The 13,057-nt window shown below is 38.4% G+C and overlaps 1 protein-coding gene across 3 annotated transcripts; it reads right to left on the bottom strand.

Annotated features, from left to right (window-relative positions):
• Positions 1-1,195: 1,195 nt before the first annotated feature.
• Positions 1,196-7,712, bottom strand: TM4SF1 (transmembrane 4 L six family member 1). Of its 3 annotated transcripts, none has more exons than XM_048059321.2 (5): positions 7,292-7,712; positions 5,367-5,456; positions 5,129-5,277; positions 3,783-3,963; positions 1,196-2,466 (listed from the first exon to the last, which is right to left on the bottom strand). In XM_048059321.2, exons 1-5 carry the CDS (start codon positions 7,466-7,468, stop codon positions 2,419-2,421), a joined length of 645 nt encoding a protein of 214 aa, XP_047915278.1. In that variant the 5' UTR covers positions 7,469-7,712; the 3' UTR covers positions 1,196-2,418. The 3 variants fall into 3 exon arrangements, with proteins under 3 accessions (XP_047915278.1, XP_013054715.1, XP_066858541.1); XM_013199261.3 differs by having other exon boundaries at positions 1,196-2,788; positions 7,292-7,699; XM_067002440.1 differs by lacking the exon at positions 1,196-2,466 and adding an exon at positions 2,800-2,983 and having other exon boundaries at positions 7,292-7,709.
• Between the last annotated feature and the right edge of the window lie 5,345 nt (positions 7,713-13,057).

The raw sequence follows: 13,057 nt of genomic DNA, 5'->3' as shown, positions 1-13,057 counted from the left end.
GATCAGAGAAAATGGTTGAATTAACAGCAGGCACATCACATCCCAGGATTGATTTATATTACAAATCTCATAGATCATTGAATAGGCCAAAATCTTTTTTTCTAAGAGCAAAGGCCAAAATTACTACTGAGCAGGTTAGTTTATAAATAAATTTGCTACTGCTTCCTACAGAAATATGTTCTAATGAGAAGAAACATATAAAATGATACCTGAGACAGTATTCATTTTGTGGTATACCAACAAATGGCATGACTTACCCTGTATTTAAACTGAGCTGTGCAAATAATAAAAACGACAAGCCGTGGTATATTTTGTTGCTGGCAAACTATACCACTAGAACAGGACACCACAATTTTATACCAAGTATTAAGCAAGCCTGGTAATTAGTTTCTCAAATATCTTACTAAGTGTTGCAAGAACTGGATTCCTCTTGCTGTCAATATCCATGAGTTGATGCTGAGCCCATTACCGAAAACCCTTGTTTACTTTGGACGAATGACTTCTCTGCTAACTGAAATGAACCTAACGTAAAACAACTGCTTCTCCCCAGTGTAACTGATAAAACTCCCCAGACTCTGTCTTATCCATTAGGTCTTGAAGGAATCCAACTGGCTTTTTTTTTTTTTAAAAAAAAAAGTAACAGCATAAAGGGTGAGTAGTAACGCTGTGCTTTCATGTTACATGGATCTGAGCTATAGTTTTAATTCTAAACTCTAGCCTAATAATTCTGCCCATTGGAATTCCTAACCTTGTTTCAGCTCTCTAATTAGTTACACAAATCAGAAAGACAAATAACAATTGTGAAAGTGTAAAGGCAAACATCTTTGAAATTTTGTGGGAATTATACCTTGTTCCATCAAGACCTTTTTTTCCTCTTCTTTCTCCCCCTCACTCCACACCCCATGCAGATCCTCTTTCACAGTGCTTTTTCACATACAAAGACATCATAGCTCACAGCAACAAGGAATTGTTTGTGTGTGCATGAGTGCATGTGTTCTCCTCATTCCCATAGTAGGGCAAGACAGGGATAAGTACAACAAGCAGAAGCTGTACTAAAGAGTGCCCTCAACTAATTCTATGTACTTTATGTATGAAAAAAGGTACCGCAAGAAGTACTTATCCTGAGTTTCTAAATACAAATTCTGACCATCTGGGAGTTCTTTTGCTGCTGTGGAACCATGTATGCAACTTCAGATTTTCACAGCTGATTTCTTTTTTTTTTTCAGACATATTTGTACAGGGCAGACTTGGATGGGAGGACTTCATTCTAGCCTGAGAAACTCCTCGAGTTTGGGGTTGCTTTAAATGCTGCCCTCTTAGTTAAAAGTATTACTGAGTATGCACTGACACCTGTGGGAAATTCTTTTTCCTGCAAACAGAAATTAACTCAAATGTTTTCAAAGAAGACATTAACTGCTAGATTCCAAATTTGAGCACTAATGATAACTAGCCTCATTTTGTTGAGACAAATGGCATGTTGCATTTTTTCCTTTGAAAAATGCCATTGCCAGAAGCACAATGACCCTGCCAGCAATGCTGTTGGCAGCATATCATTCAGGTTTACTTTGCCTTATGGTAAAACATTCACTGCAGTATGCTGCAAGCTAAACTTCAGAAGGTCTTCCACAGAATCTTTGAAAATACTGCCTCCAGGCTGCTTACGGGTGGTCTGTTATTTCAGATTAATCTGTCACTGCTGCCCTGAATTTGCACTACACTATCGGAATGCTGCCTTGCCTGGGGCCTGCTGACCAAGGCTGAGAAACAGGAATTCAGACCCACATTTTCTTCTGTCTCAAGACTCCAAGGAGGTGAGCACTCCTTGGGAGAAAAAAGCATGAGGGCCAGAGAGCAGTGGTCCAACTGTGCAGGAACTTCCCTCCAGTGCTTCGAATGGCCATCAGGAAAGTGCTGCTAGCCCAGACCTAGGACTACTTCTCCACATAAGGTGAAGAGTTTCAATTGTTACAGGCATCTCACTAAATTTCCACACCCTTGTTGATGCACAATTGCCTGGCTCAGCTAAATAATCTAAAACAGAGTGAAGCAGTTCTCACTCTGACAGGGTCTGATGAATGGAAGAAGTACGTTATAACCTGGCAGTTTTATATCTATATTCTTATGCCACCACTGTCTTTTCCTTTAAGACCAGGAAAGCAGTTTCATCATGGGCAGGGAAAGAAGCATTGACACCTCCTGGGTATTTTTAATACAAATCTTTATTTGTGAAATACAGGAGAAGCTTGGAAAAACCTCCATTTTATTATATCTCAATTCTTTGACAGTTCTTGCTTTAAAAAAATAAGAAGTACATGTTCCGGTCCTTGGTCACTCACATTTACTGTTGCTTTATTTTTGTTCCAGCTGAGTATTCATTCATTTCCAGGCCAGACTAGATTCAGTTTGTTTTTTCCAACATCAGAATAACAGTGCAACTTTATTGGGAAAGTAGCATGAAGTACAGAGCTGTTGTGTCAGAAAAAAAAAAAAGGAAAAAAAAAAAGCATATTTATTGACCCAAGGTCAGGCAGTTGCCTGTACTACTATGAAATGAACCAAAGCTGTTCAGGATATATTTTGTATTTAGATGCAGGTAGGTCAGTGGAAAAACTGCATATGACTCCGACAACAAAGGCTGACCCCAAGTCACTTAAATTGATGGTGACAGCATAGTTTGAAAACAAGCAATGTGCATTTTAATATGCAAATGATATAAAAAACAGAACAGAATACATGATGCATATGCACTGACATCAACCCATTTTCAGGTTTTCTAGCAAGCAAACGTCTGTGGGGAAACAAAAAGAAAGAAACACATATTAAGGGGAAGAATGTTAATGCTAATATTACATCTAAGTGTAGAAGGAAAAATTAACCTGACCACATTTAGACAGCCATAGCACAACTCTTCTGTACGTCAGTTACAGCATAGAAGACAGGAGGTAGGAGACAGCAACAGCTTTCAAAGTTCCACAGTATTCAACTATATCAATTCAAAATGCGAAACATTCTTAGCCATAATGTGTGTGAAATAAATCATACCAATTTCATACTTTAAGGCATTGCAATTCCAACAATAACTCTGTGGTAGTAATTTTAAAAACTGGCTCAAAGAGTATAACAAGACTAAAGAAATTTGCAGGAAATTCCCCTTCCTCACTCATAAAAAGCAAAACAAAAACAAACCCTCAAAAATTCCTTCAGATCTCTCTGCCAGTTTTGTTACCTATGTGCAATTTAATTCTTTCTCTTATCCTGCTTTTACTAAGCAAGGTTTTTGCTGCAGATTTTTTTTTTTTTTACACATATGGCACCCATATATTTAGTAGTCCACCAGCTACTGTAAGCAAAATATGAGGCTAAAATTATGCATTTTGACCAAGCAGCCTACCACAATACCGCACCACAACATGCAACAATACTTTATGCTATGGCAAAGACTACCACCAGCAGGAGATACGTATTTCGATTGTAACACCTACATTGTGCTGATGACTGCATGTGCCACAGTGGGAGAAAAGGCCTCCCAGTTCATGTGCGGGCTAAATTCACTGCAGACAGCTGAGCAAACAGCTAAAAGCATGTGATCAAATACTATATGAAAAAGCAGAATGCAATAGGGCCATATAAATAATAATTTTTTTAAAAAGTTTTATACTTAGCTGTTACTTAAGAATGTCTGAAAAATAGCTGCTAAGCTTCTACGGTAGCATCAGTAACAATAGTGTTTCATATAAGCTTTCCGGGAAGCATGGTAATAACTAGCTGAAAAAATGGCTTACCTCCTCATGACTGCAGCACAGCCTACATACTCCTCCAAGAATGCCATTGATTATCTGTATGAAGCACAGGATGAACTCTATTCCTCCCACGACAAGAAGAATGGAAAAGAGAGTGACATTCCACTGAACGATGTTTTGAGGTTCTTGACATTTAGACCACTTGTTATACTCAAACAGGTACCTGTACACATCAAATGCAGGTATAATAAAATTGTGTCAGAGTGGGATACTTACCACACACTAGAACCAAATTATATCTGGCTTGTAATTGCATCAAGGATTATCACTCTAAGTAGGAATAGAAAATGTAGTGGTTTACTCCACTCAAATCCTGCTCTGTTTGAGAACATCTTCAGCTATAAGACTTCACAAAATTTGTGTGGTTCAATTTCTTCAAAAAAATCTAAGTTAGAAAGGCAGAACCTTCTATTATTGATCAAAGCAAGAGACAAGCTCAAGACAGTTGAAAGAGCAAAATTATTTCTCAAAACAAACACAGAACTTTCCAGGATTTGGCCTTTACTCTGATGACAGCAGTTACCGATTTGAAGCAAATAGGCCACTTCCTTTCTTGTGCTGCTGTCTGCGGGCCCTCACATGCCCACTCTGGACAAGTCACACACAGAATAAATTCAGAGGGGTACTGCAGTAGATTCCAGCAGCTACTCCTCTTCCGTGTCATCAGAACATAAGCACTGATAAGCCTTCAGCAAAAGTTAACTCAGTTCTTCTACATTAAGTCATAGCTGGTGGTTGGGCAGGGGAGGAAGAATGTCCCTTCCTGGGAGAGAAGCAACTGAAATGTAAAATTCAAAATCTCTGCTGCAAAGGATCTTGATGTGGTTCAAAGTACCCTCAAGTCCTAAAACTGTATACTTTATGTTTGAGATGTTCAGGGACATGAACAGTATGTGATATATAGAATATTTACCTATATGTATTTAGAGAGAGAGACAGAACAGATAACTATCTCCTCCATAGGTTACTACAGATAATATAGTAATTTATTAGCAGCATTACTGAACTACTTCCAAGCATCCTTACCAGCATGTATCAAGAACACACTTTTTGTAATTGTTTCAGAATCTGATATTTCATGTTGCAACTGATTAGCATATTCAGATCACTTTTTGTAGAGCTGGGGATTTAAATTCCTTTGGTTTTAAACTGCAGAAGTGGGGGTAATTCTGATACCATCTGTTTAATTCTTAGTGAGTGAGGAGCATAAACTTATGAATGGATCTGAGTATGTGGCTACTGAATATTGCTGGAAGGTTATGGAATAAAGCCCATTGTACAGGCAGAAAGAAGTAACGTACTCATGAACACACATGAAGGCAACTTACCCTCCAGAAGATTCAGTAAAAGGATAGATCCAGTTTCTTTCTACATGAGTATAACAATATGGTCCATGAGACAAGCCCAGTGCTGAAATGATTATACAGTATCCAGAACCAAGGATCCCAACAAAGGCTGCCAGAACTGAGGAGAGCATCTGCACAGCAAACACAGATACGAGTTTTCAGCACAGCCATGAAATTCTCCTGAGGACTATCAGGGACTGGGACATGAAGTATCACTTACCGCACAGCTTTTCCCACAGTTCTCATGGCCAAAGCACCCACAGCAGTCATCATTGTGAAGCCCAATGAATACTGCAGCTGGAATGAGTACCTGGGTATGGGGAAAACAAACCACACCGTTCTTTGTTCTGTTTTGTTATGCAGACAAGGCAGATAAAACACACTCCTCACATTGCATTCATTTACAAAACTTACCGGTGTTGGGGGCGCCTGTATAGATTATTCAGTTTTACTTCCCACACAGTAGGCTTTTCACTACTGATAGCAGTACCAGCAGCAACAGCATAAGTATATTTCTATTTCTACGTTGTGTATACAGAGCACCAAAGTGCCTAAAAAGCCTATTGATAAAGGCCATGCTGTGGTATTACTGCAATTTGAGATGCTTCAACTTTAAAAGTTTTTTTTTTTTTTTTTTGTTCCTACCCCTCCCCGCCTCCCCCCAAAGGCTGTATCCTGCAAATAAAATGCTTTGGGAAAACAAAACAAAACACACACACACAAAACAACAAAAAACAAAAGGCACCACCACCAAAAAAAAAATGCATTCACTTTCTGTCAAAGGAGGACTGCAAGGCAAGTCTCTGAAAATTGTTTTCTTATTTTAAAAAAAAACACCACCATATTCATTACTGAAGAGTAGCTATCACTGTCTGTGTGACAAACCAAGTCTGACTCTAGTAGAAAGTCTGTGAATATTCTACCCAATTCATGCAAACATCTCATTACAGACGTCTAGCTTCTTCTAGGTTTTCACATCCACAGAGTTTCCAGTGACAGAAATGCAAAGCAATGGAGGGGACACTATCTGTAAGAAAATTGTCCATACTCCAGAGCTTTTGGCATAAAATCAAGAAGGAGGAACAAACAGAGAGCTGATTAAATAGAGTATACTCCCCACCAGCACTAATAGGACTTAATACTAGTTTGCACTTATACAAAGACGCCACACCCAGGATTAGCTTGGAAAAAAACATAAATGAGCAAAGTGTTACCACTGAACAGCACAGATTTACTATACAGTTGAGCAGAGTCACATACTAGTCAGCCCTTACTCAAACCTTTTTTGAGCCCCAGTGCTACAGGTCCAGAAGAGGTTGTACAAGAATGTGTTTCAGGAGCAGTTCCATTTGTTTCATTTGGATTAGCCTGCCTGTAAAGCTGGCTTTGCAAATCTCAGTCTAGGTTATAATGGGGCTGTAACACTGCTGTAAGAACCTCTCACAAGACAGAGGGCCTTATGCAATGCTTTTCACCCTGTAATTTGCTGACAGCTTGAGATTTGCAGTTCTAAGAGGAAGGCTAAAAGTGAATGAAAAAGGAAGCCTAGAGTCAGGGAACATAAATATGCTAAACTGTGGTCCACAAAATTGAAAATTTAAAAAATAATTGCTTCAGATTAACAATCTTTTATAGTGAATACACTCAATTCTTCATCTTTGGCTATTACTCTAATTCAAAACTTTGGTAACTGTTATTTGATTCCTCTGAAAAAAGAGCTAAACAGATCTATAACAGCTACCTTTCCACATCTCAGATAGCATACATTAAGGAATTTCAAATAAATACTAGTTATCTACAGACATTAAAAAGGAGAATAATTCACTAATAGAATAAAAATGTAAGATTTAGCCTTTTACATAAATCATGTCCTGCTGAAAGGCCTGGTTCCATTTTTGCATTTGGGTTCTGCAACCTATGCCCTAATTCTCAGCTCTGAAGTGACATAACGTTGCAGATATGATAACCAAAGTAACTAATAATACCCATGGTGCAAAATATATATATATATATATATTTTGATACAATTCCAGAGACTCCTGCTGACAAGATATTCAATGAATAAGTTAACGTAACTGGTAAAGAAACAGTAACACCAAGTAGCTTTAAAATAAACTTCAAAGAAAGCAGTAGCTTATTACTTACCAAAAGGCCTCCACCTAGAATGCCATGAAGGCACTCTACATATTTGCTGAGATGATGCTCTGAAGCAAATCTTGTTTCACCATTGGGAAAATAAAGTAAAATATTGGCCACAATGCTGAGCAAGGCAAGGATGAGCAACTTAAAACCAATACACCTAGTACACCTTCCAAAACACATGTCCTCAGCTTTTCAAGTCCTTCTTTCTTTAGTCCAGCCTATCTCATATTTGTCCACACCTAAAAGAAGATCAGTCTTTAGTCTCACCTACTTAAATACTCAGGGTTTTCTAGCTACCTGGATGACGTTTACAATGTCTTCATACCTATCATTCCCAATTGCCAAGTGAGGAAACAAGGATGGTAGAATGTCACCACCCATTTTAAATGAAATAATTGTTGACAAACCAAATGCAATCAAGGAAATACTGTATGCTAGGTAACTTCACTTTAATATATGATGCATGGAATGATCACCATTGAACATGATTAGACACGAACAACAGGCTCCACCACAACATAAGTTCTTTTAGAAATTGAAAGAAAAATGTTTTGTTTTCTTTGTGAGAAGCAGCTTTGGCTTTTAGGTTTATAGACTATTTCAGAACAACCTGAAGCCATGGAAAGATTTGGCTGACTTCAACAATACTGAGTCAGAGTCTTGGGTACAAATAGAATAAAGTCTACATCAATGACAAGTATGTAAAGCAGCCTCTTTCCTTGATATTCTGTTAATGGAATAAGAGTGGACCTCATCAGTTCTGCTTGCCTGTTGAAAAACAAACAAAATGGGCAGGCAGGTGTGTACCTGTTCTTGCCATTATAAGACAAGCTGAATTTAGATTAACAATGATTTCCTAAAGCCAAATCAAGGAACATTGCTGAAAAAAAATGCATCAAAAAGCAGATCATAAAATGCAGTTCTTGCAATGAAAATTCAAGTACAGAAACACACACACACAAAAAGAAAAGCCCCTAACAGAGGGCAATATATTACATCAAGTGTTCCAAACTGTGGTACGTGTACTGGTAACATTAATTTGCATAGTAAATCAAGATACAAAGTGATCTGGAAAAAATAAGATATATCTAACTCTCTTTGCCCTCTTGCAAATGTTGCCAAAATAGCCAAAAGTTTCCTTGTTCACATATATACAGCTCAACACAGAGGTGTGTGTTGCCAGGCCTTGTACTATCACATGATAGAAGATATTTCAGCAAGAACCTCAGCAAGTCTACTGATAACATCAAGCTGTGTGGTACTGTTGACACGCTGGACGGAAGGGATGCCGACCAGAGGGACCTGGACAGGCTTGAGAGATATGCCCCTGCAAATCTCATGAAGCTCAACAAAGCCAAGCACAAGGTCCTGCACCTGAGTTGGGACCATCCCAAACGTGAATACAGGCTGGGAAATGAGTGGATTGAGAGCAGCAACTCTGAGGAGAAGCACTTGGGAAAGTTAGTGGACAAAAAAAATGAACATGAGCCAGCAATGTGTGCTTGCAACCCAGAAAGCCAACTGTATGTTTGGCTGCATCAGAAGTGCAGCCAGCAGGTTGCAGAAGTGCAGCCAGAGGGCTGGAGCACCTCTCCTATGAAGGTAGACTGAGAGAGCTGTTGTTTAAGGAAAGGTTGGATAGTGGTAGGGGGATAGTTGGGCCAGATGATCTTGGAGGTCTTTTCCAACCTTAATGATTCTATGATTCTATGATATCTAAGAGGTCCAGACTAGATTCAGGAGACGTCGCTGCTGAGATCACCATAATACAATATAAATCACATTTCAAAAAACAGTCTAGACAAACTGAATTTGGGAATGTACAGGATATTAAAAGGCTTTCAGCTACTCAGGGAGGAGAATACTCATTTGTGTTATCTTTCTTTTATTTTTTGATACATATATATATATATTTAATACCTAAATCACACTGTAAATAAAGTCCAATTTAAATCCATACTATTCTGGCAAGTATTGTGATCAAAACTGAAGCTTAAAGAGAAAGAAAGGAAGGGAAAAAAAAAAAGGAGAGAGAAGTCTTGCACAGATGTGGTTCCGTGATGTAACCTCTCCGGGTATTGTAGCTGTTGACCTTGGAGACTTCCTTCATTATGAGAAATATCCTCTTATTGTAGAAACATAGGCTTACCATTATTGTGCACTTCAGCTTTGATGACTAAAATGAGCACAAACATCATCCTGCATGTTTCCTCTGCAGAAGGAGATGATTTCTCAACTGAAAACTCCCTTCATTGTGTTATGCTAAAAAAAACCCACACACCCCCAAATAAAACACGACAACCTTCCCTACCCAGCACACTTGATTTGACATAAAATTTCACATAATTGAGAATTCGTATATTTAAAATTGATTTTATCGATTGATTTTTTTTTCCAGACAATGTAAATAAGATTAATTTTATTTAATCCCCCTGAAAAGCCCCAATGAAATGAAGAGTTCTGGAGTTTAAATACTATTCTGTAAAACCATTTAAAGGCTAGTCAAAAACAAAGAACCCTACTCTTTCTTTGCAGGAACAATCAAGTCAAGTATTTGATTAGATGGACAGCTAAGTGTTCCCTGTGTTAATTTTGTTAGTGGATGTGGCACACAGAAATATTCCCTTATTCTATATACTATCAAGCATGTGAGTCATTGCAGTTACTAAAAAATAATTATTAAAAAAATAGTAGTAGTTCAAGTATCTGTCCTGTGTAATTGTATAGGTTATAAAATCTTGAGGTTGTTCACTTCTCATGCCTGTTTGCTCCATAAATCCTATTGCTACTGCTTGCAAAGTGAGCAACAGTGGATTTTTAGCATTTATCATGGGCGTGTCCAGATAAAACTGACTTGTGCATGAGCAGGAGCCAAACACAAGCTTCTCATCAACCTGAGGAACAGCAGGGCCTTATCTGCAGCTCATGACTTGCTCCAGCACCATGAGCAGAGTTTACACTAGTTTAAACAAACTCAGAATTGGATTTTGAGTCTTTTGTTCAAGAACCATCGTGTTTGCACTTACAGAGGTAAGATAGTTGCTCACACACTCACAGATGCTTCCCAACAGTCCATGGGAAGCTCCACTATTTCTCTCTCACAAGAATATTTCTGTAGCTCGAATGTCCGCCCTGGACGAAGAACACATATGAAAAGGAAATTGATCCCCCAATATTATTAAAGACAATAAAAGTTTAGTTCTAGGCTAAAACTTAGCTTTAGACTATAGGTCTCATCCTCAGCTATGTCTGAGAAGAACCAGGACAGTCAAAGAGGGCAGTAAAGCACCCTCTGGCTTCCAAATCCTGGTCTGTTTGACAGCAATGCAATCCTGATAGCACATCCTAAGGTCCAGTAGGTAGGACTATTGTGAAAGATGTCCATAACCTCTCCTGGGAGAATGGGACTGGTTTGTAAAAAGTTACAGCACTTAGATTGTATCCCTGAATCATCACTTCTGCAGGATAAAGCCTGTCAGCAAACCAGTGTTACACAGGGCAGGATACAGAGAAGTAGCTAAAAGTAGCATCACAGGTGCCTTGTCCAGTTTCTGTGATATCTAAAAAGAAGCCTAATCCCACCTGGGATCAAAGGATCCAGCAGCTGCTATATAAAACCAAAACAAAAAAAATTAACCTCAATAGCTTTTCTATTGCAAGAAGAGGACAGAAGCATGCATCTTTCACAAAATAAAGATGTTAGAAAGCGACTAGTTTTCTTAATGCCAAAAAGTGGGATATCTCATAACTATTAGAATAGTTCTTTTTACATTCCAGCTTTGAAAACCTGACCATTCTCCATCTTTCTGTAGCTGTTCCTCAACCAGGATGACAGGAGTAAAAGAAATTACTTTCTCCAGCTCCGTTATGTATTGGAAATCCTTGCTATATATTCAGACAAGTCCTAAGTTTAGCTAATGCAAAGAGAAGCAGTGTATTGATGATTGTCAAAGCTACCACAACAAAAAATACTTGCAGAGAAAGTTAAAAAACATTTAAAAAAATGCCACAGAATTAGAATTTCAAGAAAAAGAAAAAGAAAACCATGAAGTACCACATTTGTCCTACGAAAGAAAATTACGTCAACTGCAATTACATCTCACACCTTTGCCTTAAACCAGATTCCCAGGGTGATCCATCATAACCAACAGAAGAAACAGAGTTGTGACAGTAAAGAAAAGTACTTCACAAAAAAGATCTCTGGACTTCACTAATATATATTTATACCCACCGTAATACTGGAAACACTCATATACCCTACTAGAAGGGAAATCAAGTATGTGTGTATGTGTGTGTGGATTGGGAAGAGGAAATCTAACAGATAAATAAACATCATGTCAGAGCGAGTATGCCATCAAGAACAGGGCACACAGTCTGGGCTCAGTTTCCCTGACTGGACACGAGGTGTGCTACCACATGCTACCATGTTGGAACTTGTTGCATGTGTATGCTGTAAGGCTTCTGTGCTCTCAGGATGTCTCATAAACTTCTTTCCCTAGCTCTCTGGCATGTGGTCAGGATACAGTCTGGCTGCTATTCCCTTCATGGAACGGAGATTTTTATGGCCCAGTTACTCAGTGTTAATTCTGCTAATCTTCCCTAAACTGAATGTTGCTCTTTTATTTATTTATTTATTTATCTATTTATTTATTTATTTAAATAATGTTAGCACCATCCCTCCCAAAGAGGTTCTTGTTCCTTATAACTAGACAAAGGTTAAAAAACAGGTAATAGTTGCTTCTGCCATCCGTGTTTTCTGAGCCAATATAAGCAATCTCCTAGATTAAATTAAAGATTCCAGTACAATGGGAAAAGAAGATTACACTCTTTACGGAAAAATATGATTTGCTTCTTCACAACAGTTTCTTCAGACACTGCAAATTGTCTGTCTTACATACCTTACATACCTACATAGCCATCTAGCCACCCCTACACTGGATTTTCTAAACGACACAATAGAGGTCAAGAGACACATCTGAAACAGACATATGACAAATCACTTCCAATTACCTTGAAAACCGTTCAAATTAAAACAAAATAAAATAAAATAAAATAAAATAAAATAAAATAAATAATAATAAAAAATTTTTAAAAAAATCTTGAAGCAAATAAAAATCTCTTACATTTAAAAATCACTCAGATGTGAATCAACTGGCTTTGCAAATATCATTGCCATTTGGACACCCTATTCTACAACTTCTACCAGAGAGCTTCTCATTATAATTTTTCTTGCTCAACTTCTGGTCCCACCCACCATCAGGGAGTGCAGTACCTCTTGTGTAGGTATGGGCAGGGTGCAGAAATTGTATGACACCAGTGGATGAGACATGGCCTGGGATACAATAACATGGACTGCACAGATGCATTTGGAAAGACTGGGCAACACAACGCATGTGTACCAATGCAGGTTAAGAATTCGCGCTTGTATTTCCTTGGAAGCTATTCTATTCATTCCTCCCTTACTGTTTTGTAGCTTATTGCTCACAGGGACAAATACTAGCTCAGACAACTGCTAGGAATGTATAATGAATATGCAGTCACCTGTTAGCTAAGCTCCAAGTGAAGCCTCTTGGCCAGCTGTTCAGACAGAGCTCACAGTGACCCTAGGAACACCCACAGCTTCCCTTTAATTAAATGGAGAAACACCCATCTACACTACCATCTATTTCTCAATGTCCAAATGATTCATTGCTCATGCTTTCCAGCCATTATCTGCAAAAGCACTATTCTGTAGCTGCAATTGTCCCCAGGCATGCCACCTCAGAGGTG

This window comes from Anser cygnoides, chromosome 9 (genome assembly GCF_040182565.1).
Source record: "Anser cygnoides isolate HZ-2024a breed goose chromosome 9, Taihu_goose_T2T_genome, whole genome shotgun sequence".
NCBI lineage: Eukaryota > Metazoa > Chordata > Aves > Anseriformes > Anatidae > Anser > Anser cygnoides.
The sequence above is the reverse complement of the archived record's forward strand: the minus strand, read 5'-3'. Positions and strand labels throughout refer to the sequence as shown.

Bases quoted from the DNA above. Each gene is read 5' to 3' on its own strand.
- TM4SF1 (XM_048059321.2), bottom strand. From the start codon at position 7,468: ATGTGTTTTGGAAGGTGTACTAGGTGTATTGGTTTTAAGTTGCTCATC. The intron at 5,457-7,291 runs GTAAGTAATAAG...CCCCATACCCAG, and splicing joins TTCTAGGTGGAGGCCTTTTG to GTACTCATTCCAGCTGCAGT. The intron at 2,467-3,782 runs GTAAGCCATTTT...CTGACACAACAG, and splicing joins TGTGCTGCAGTCATGAGGAG to CTCTGTACTTCATGCTACTT.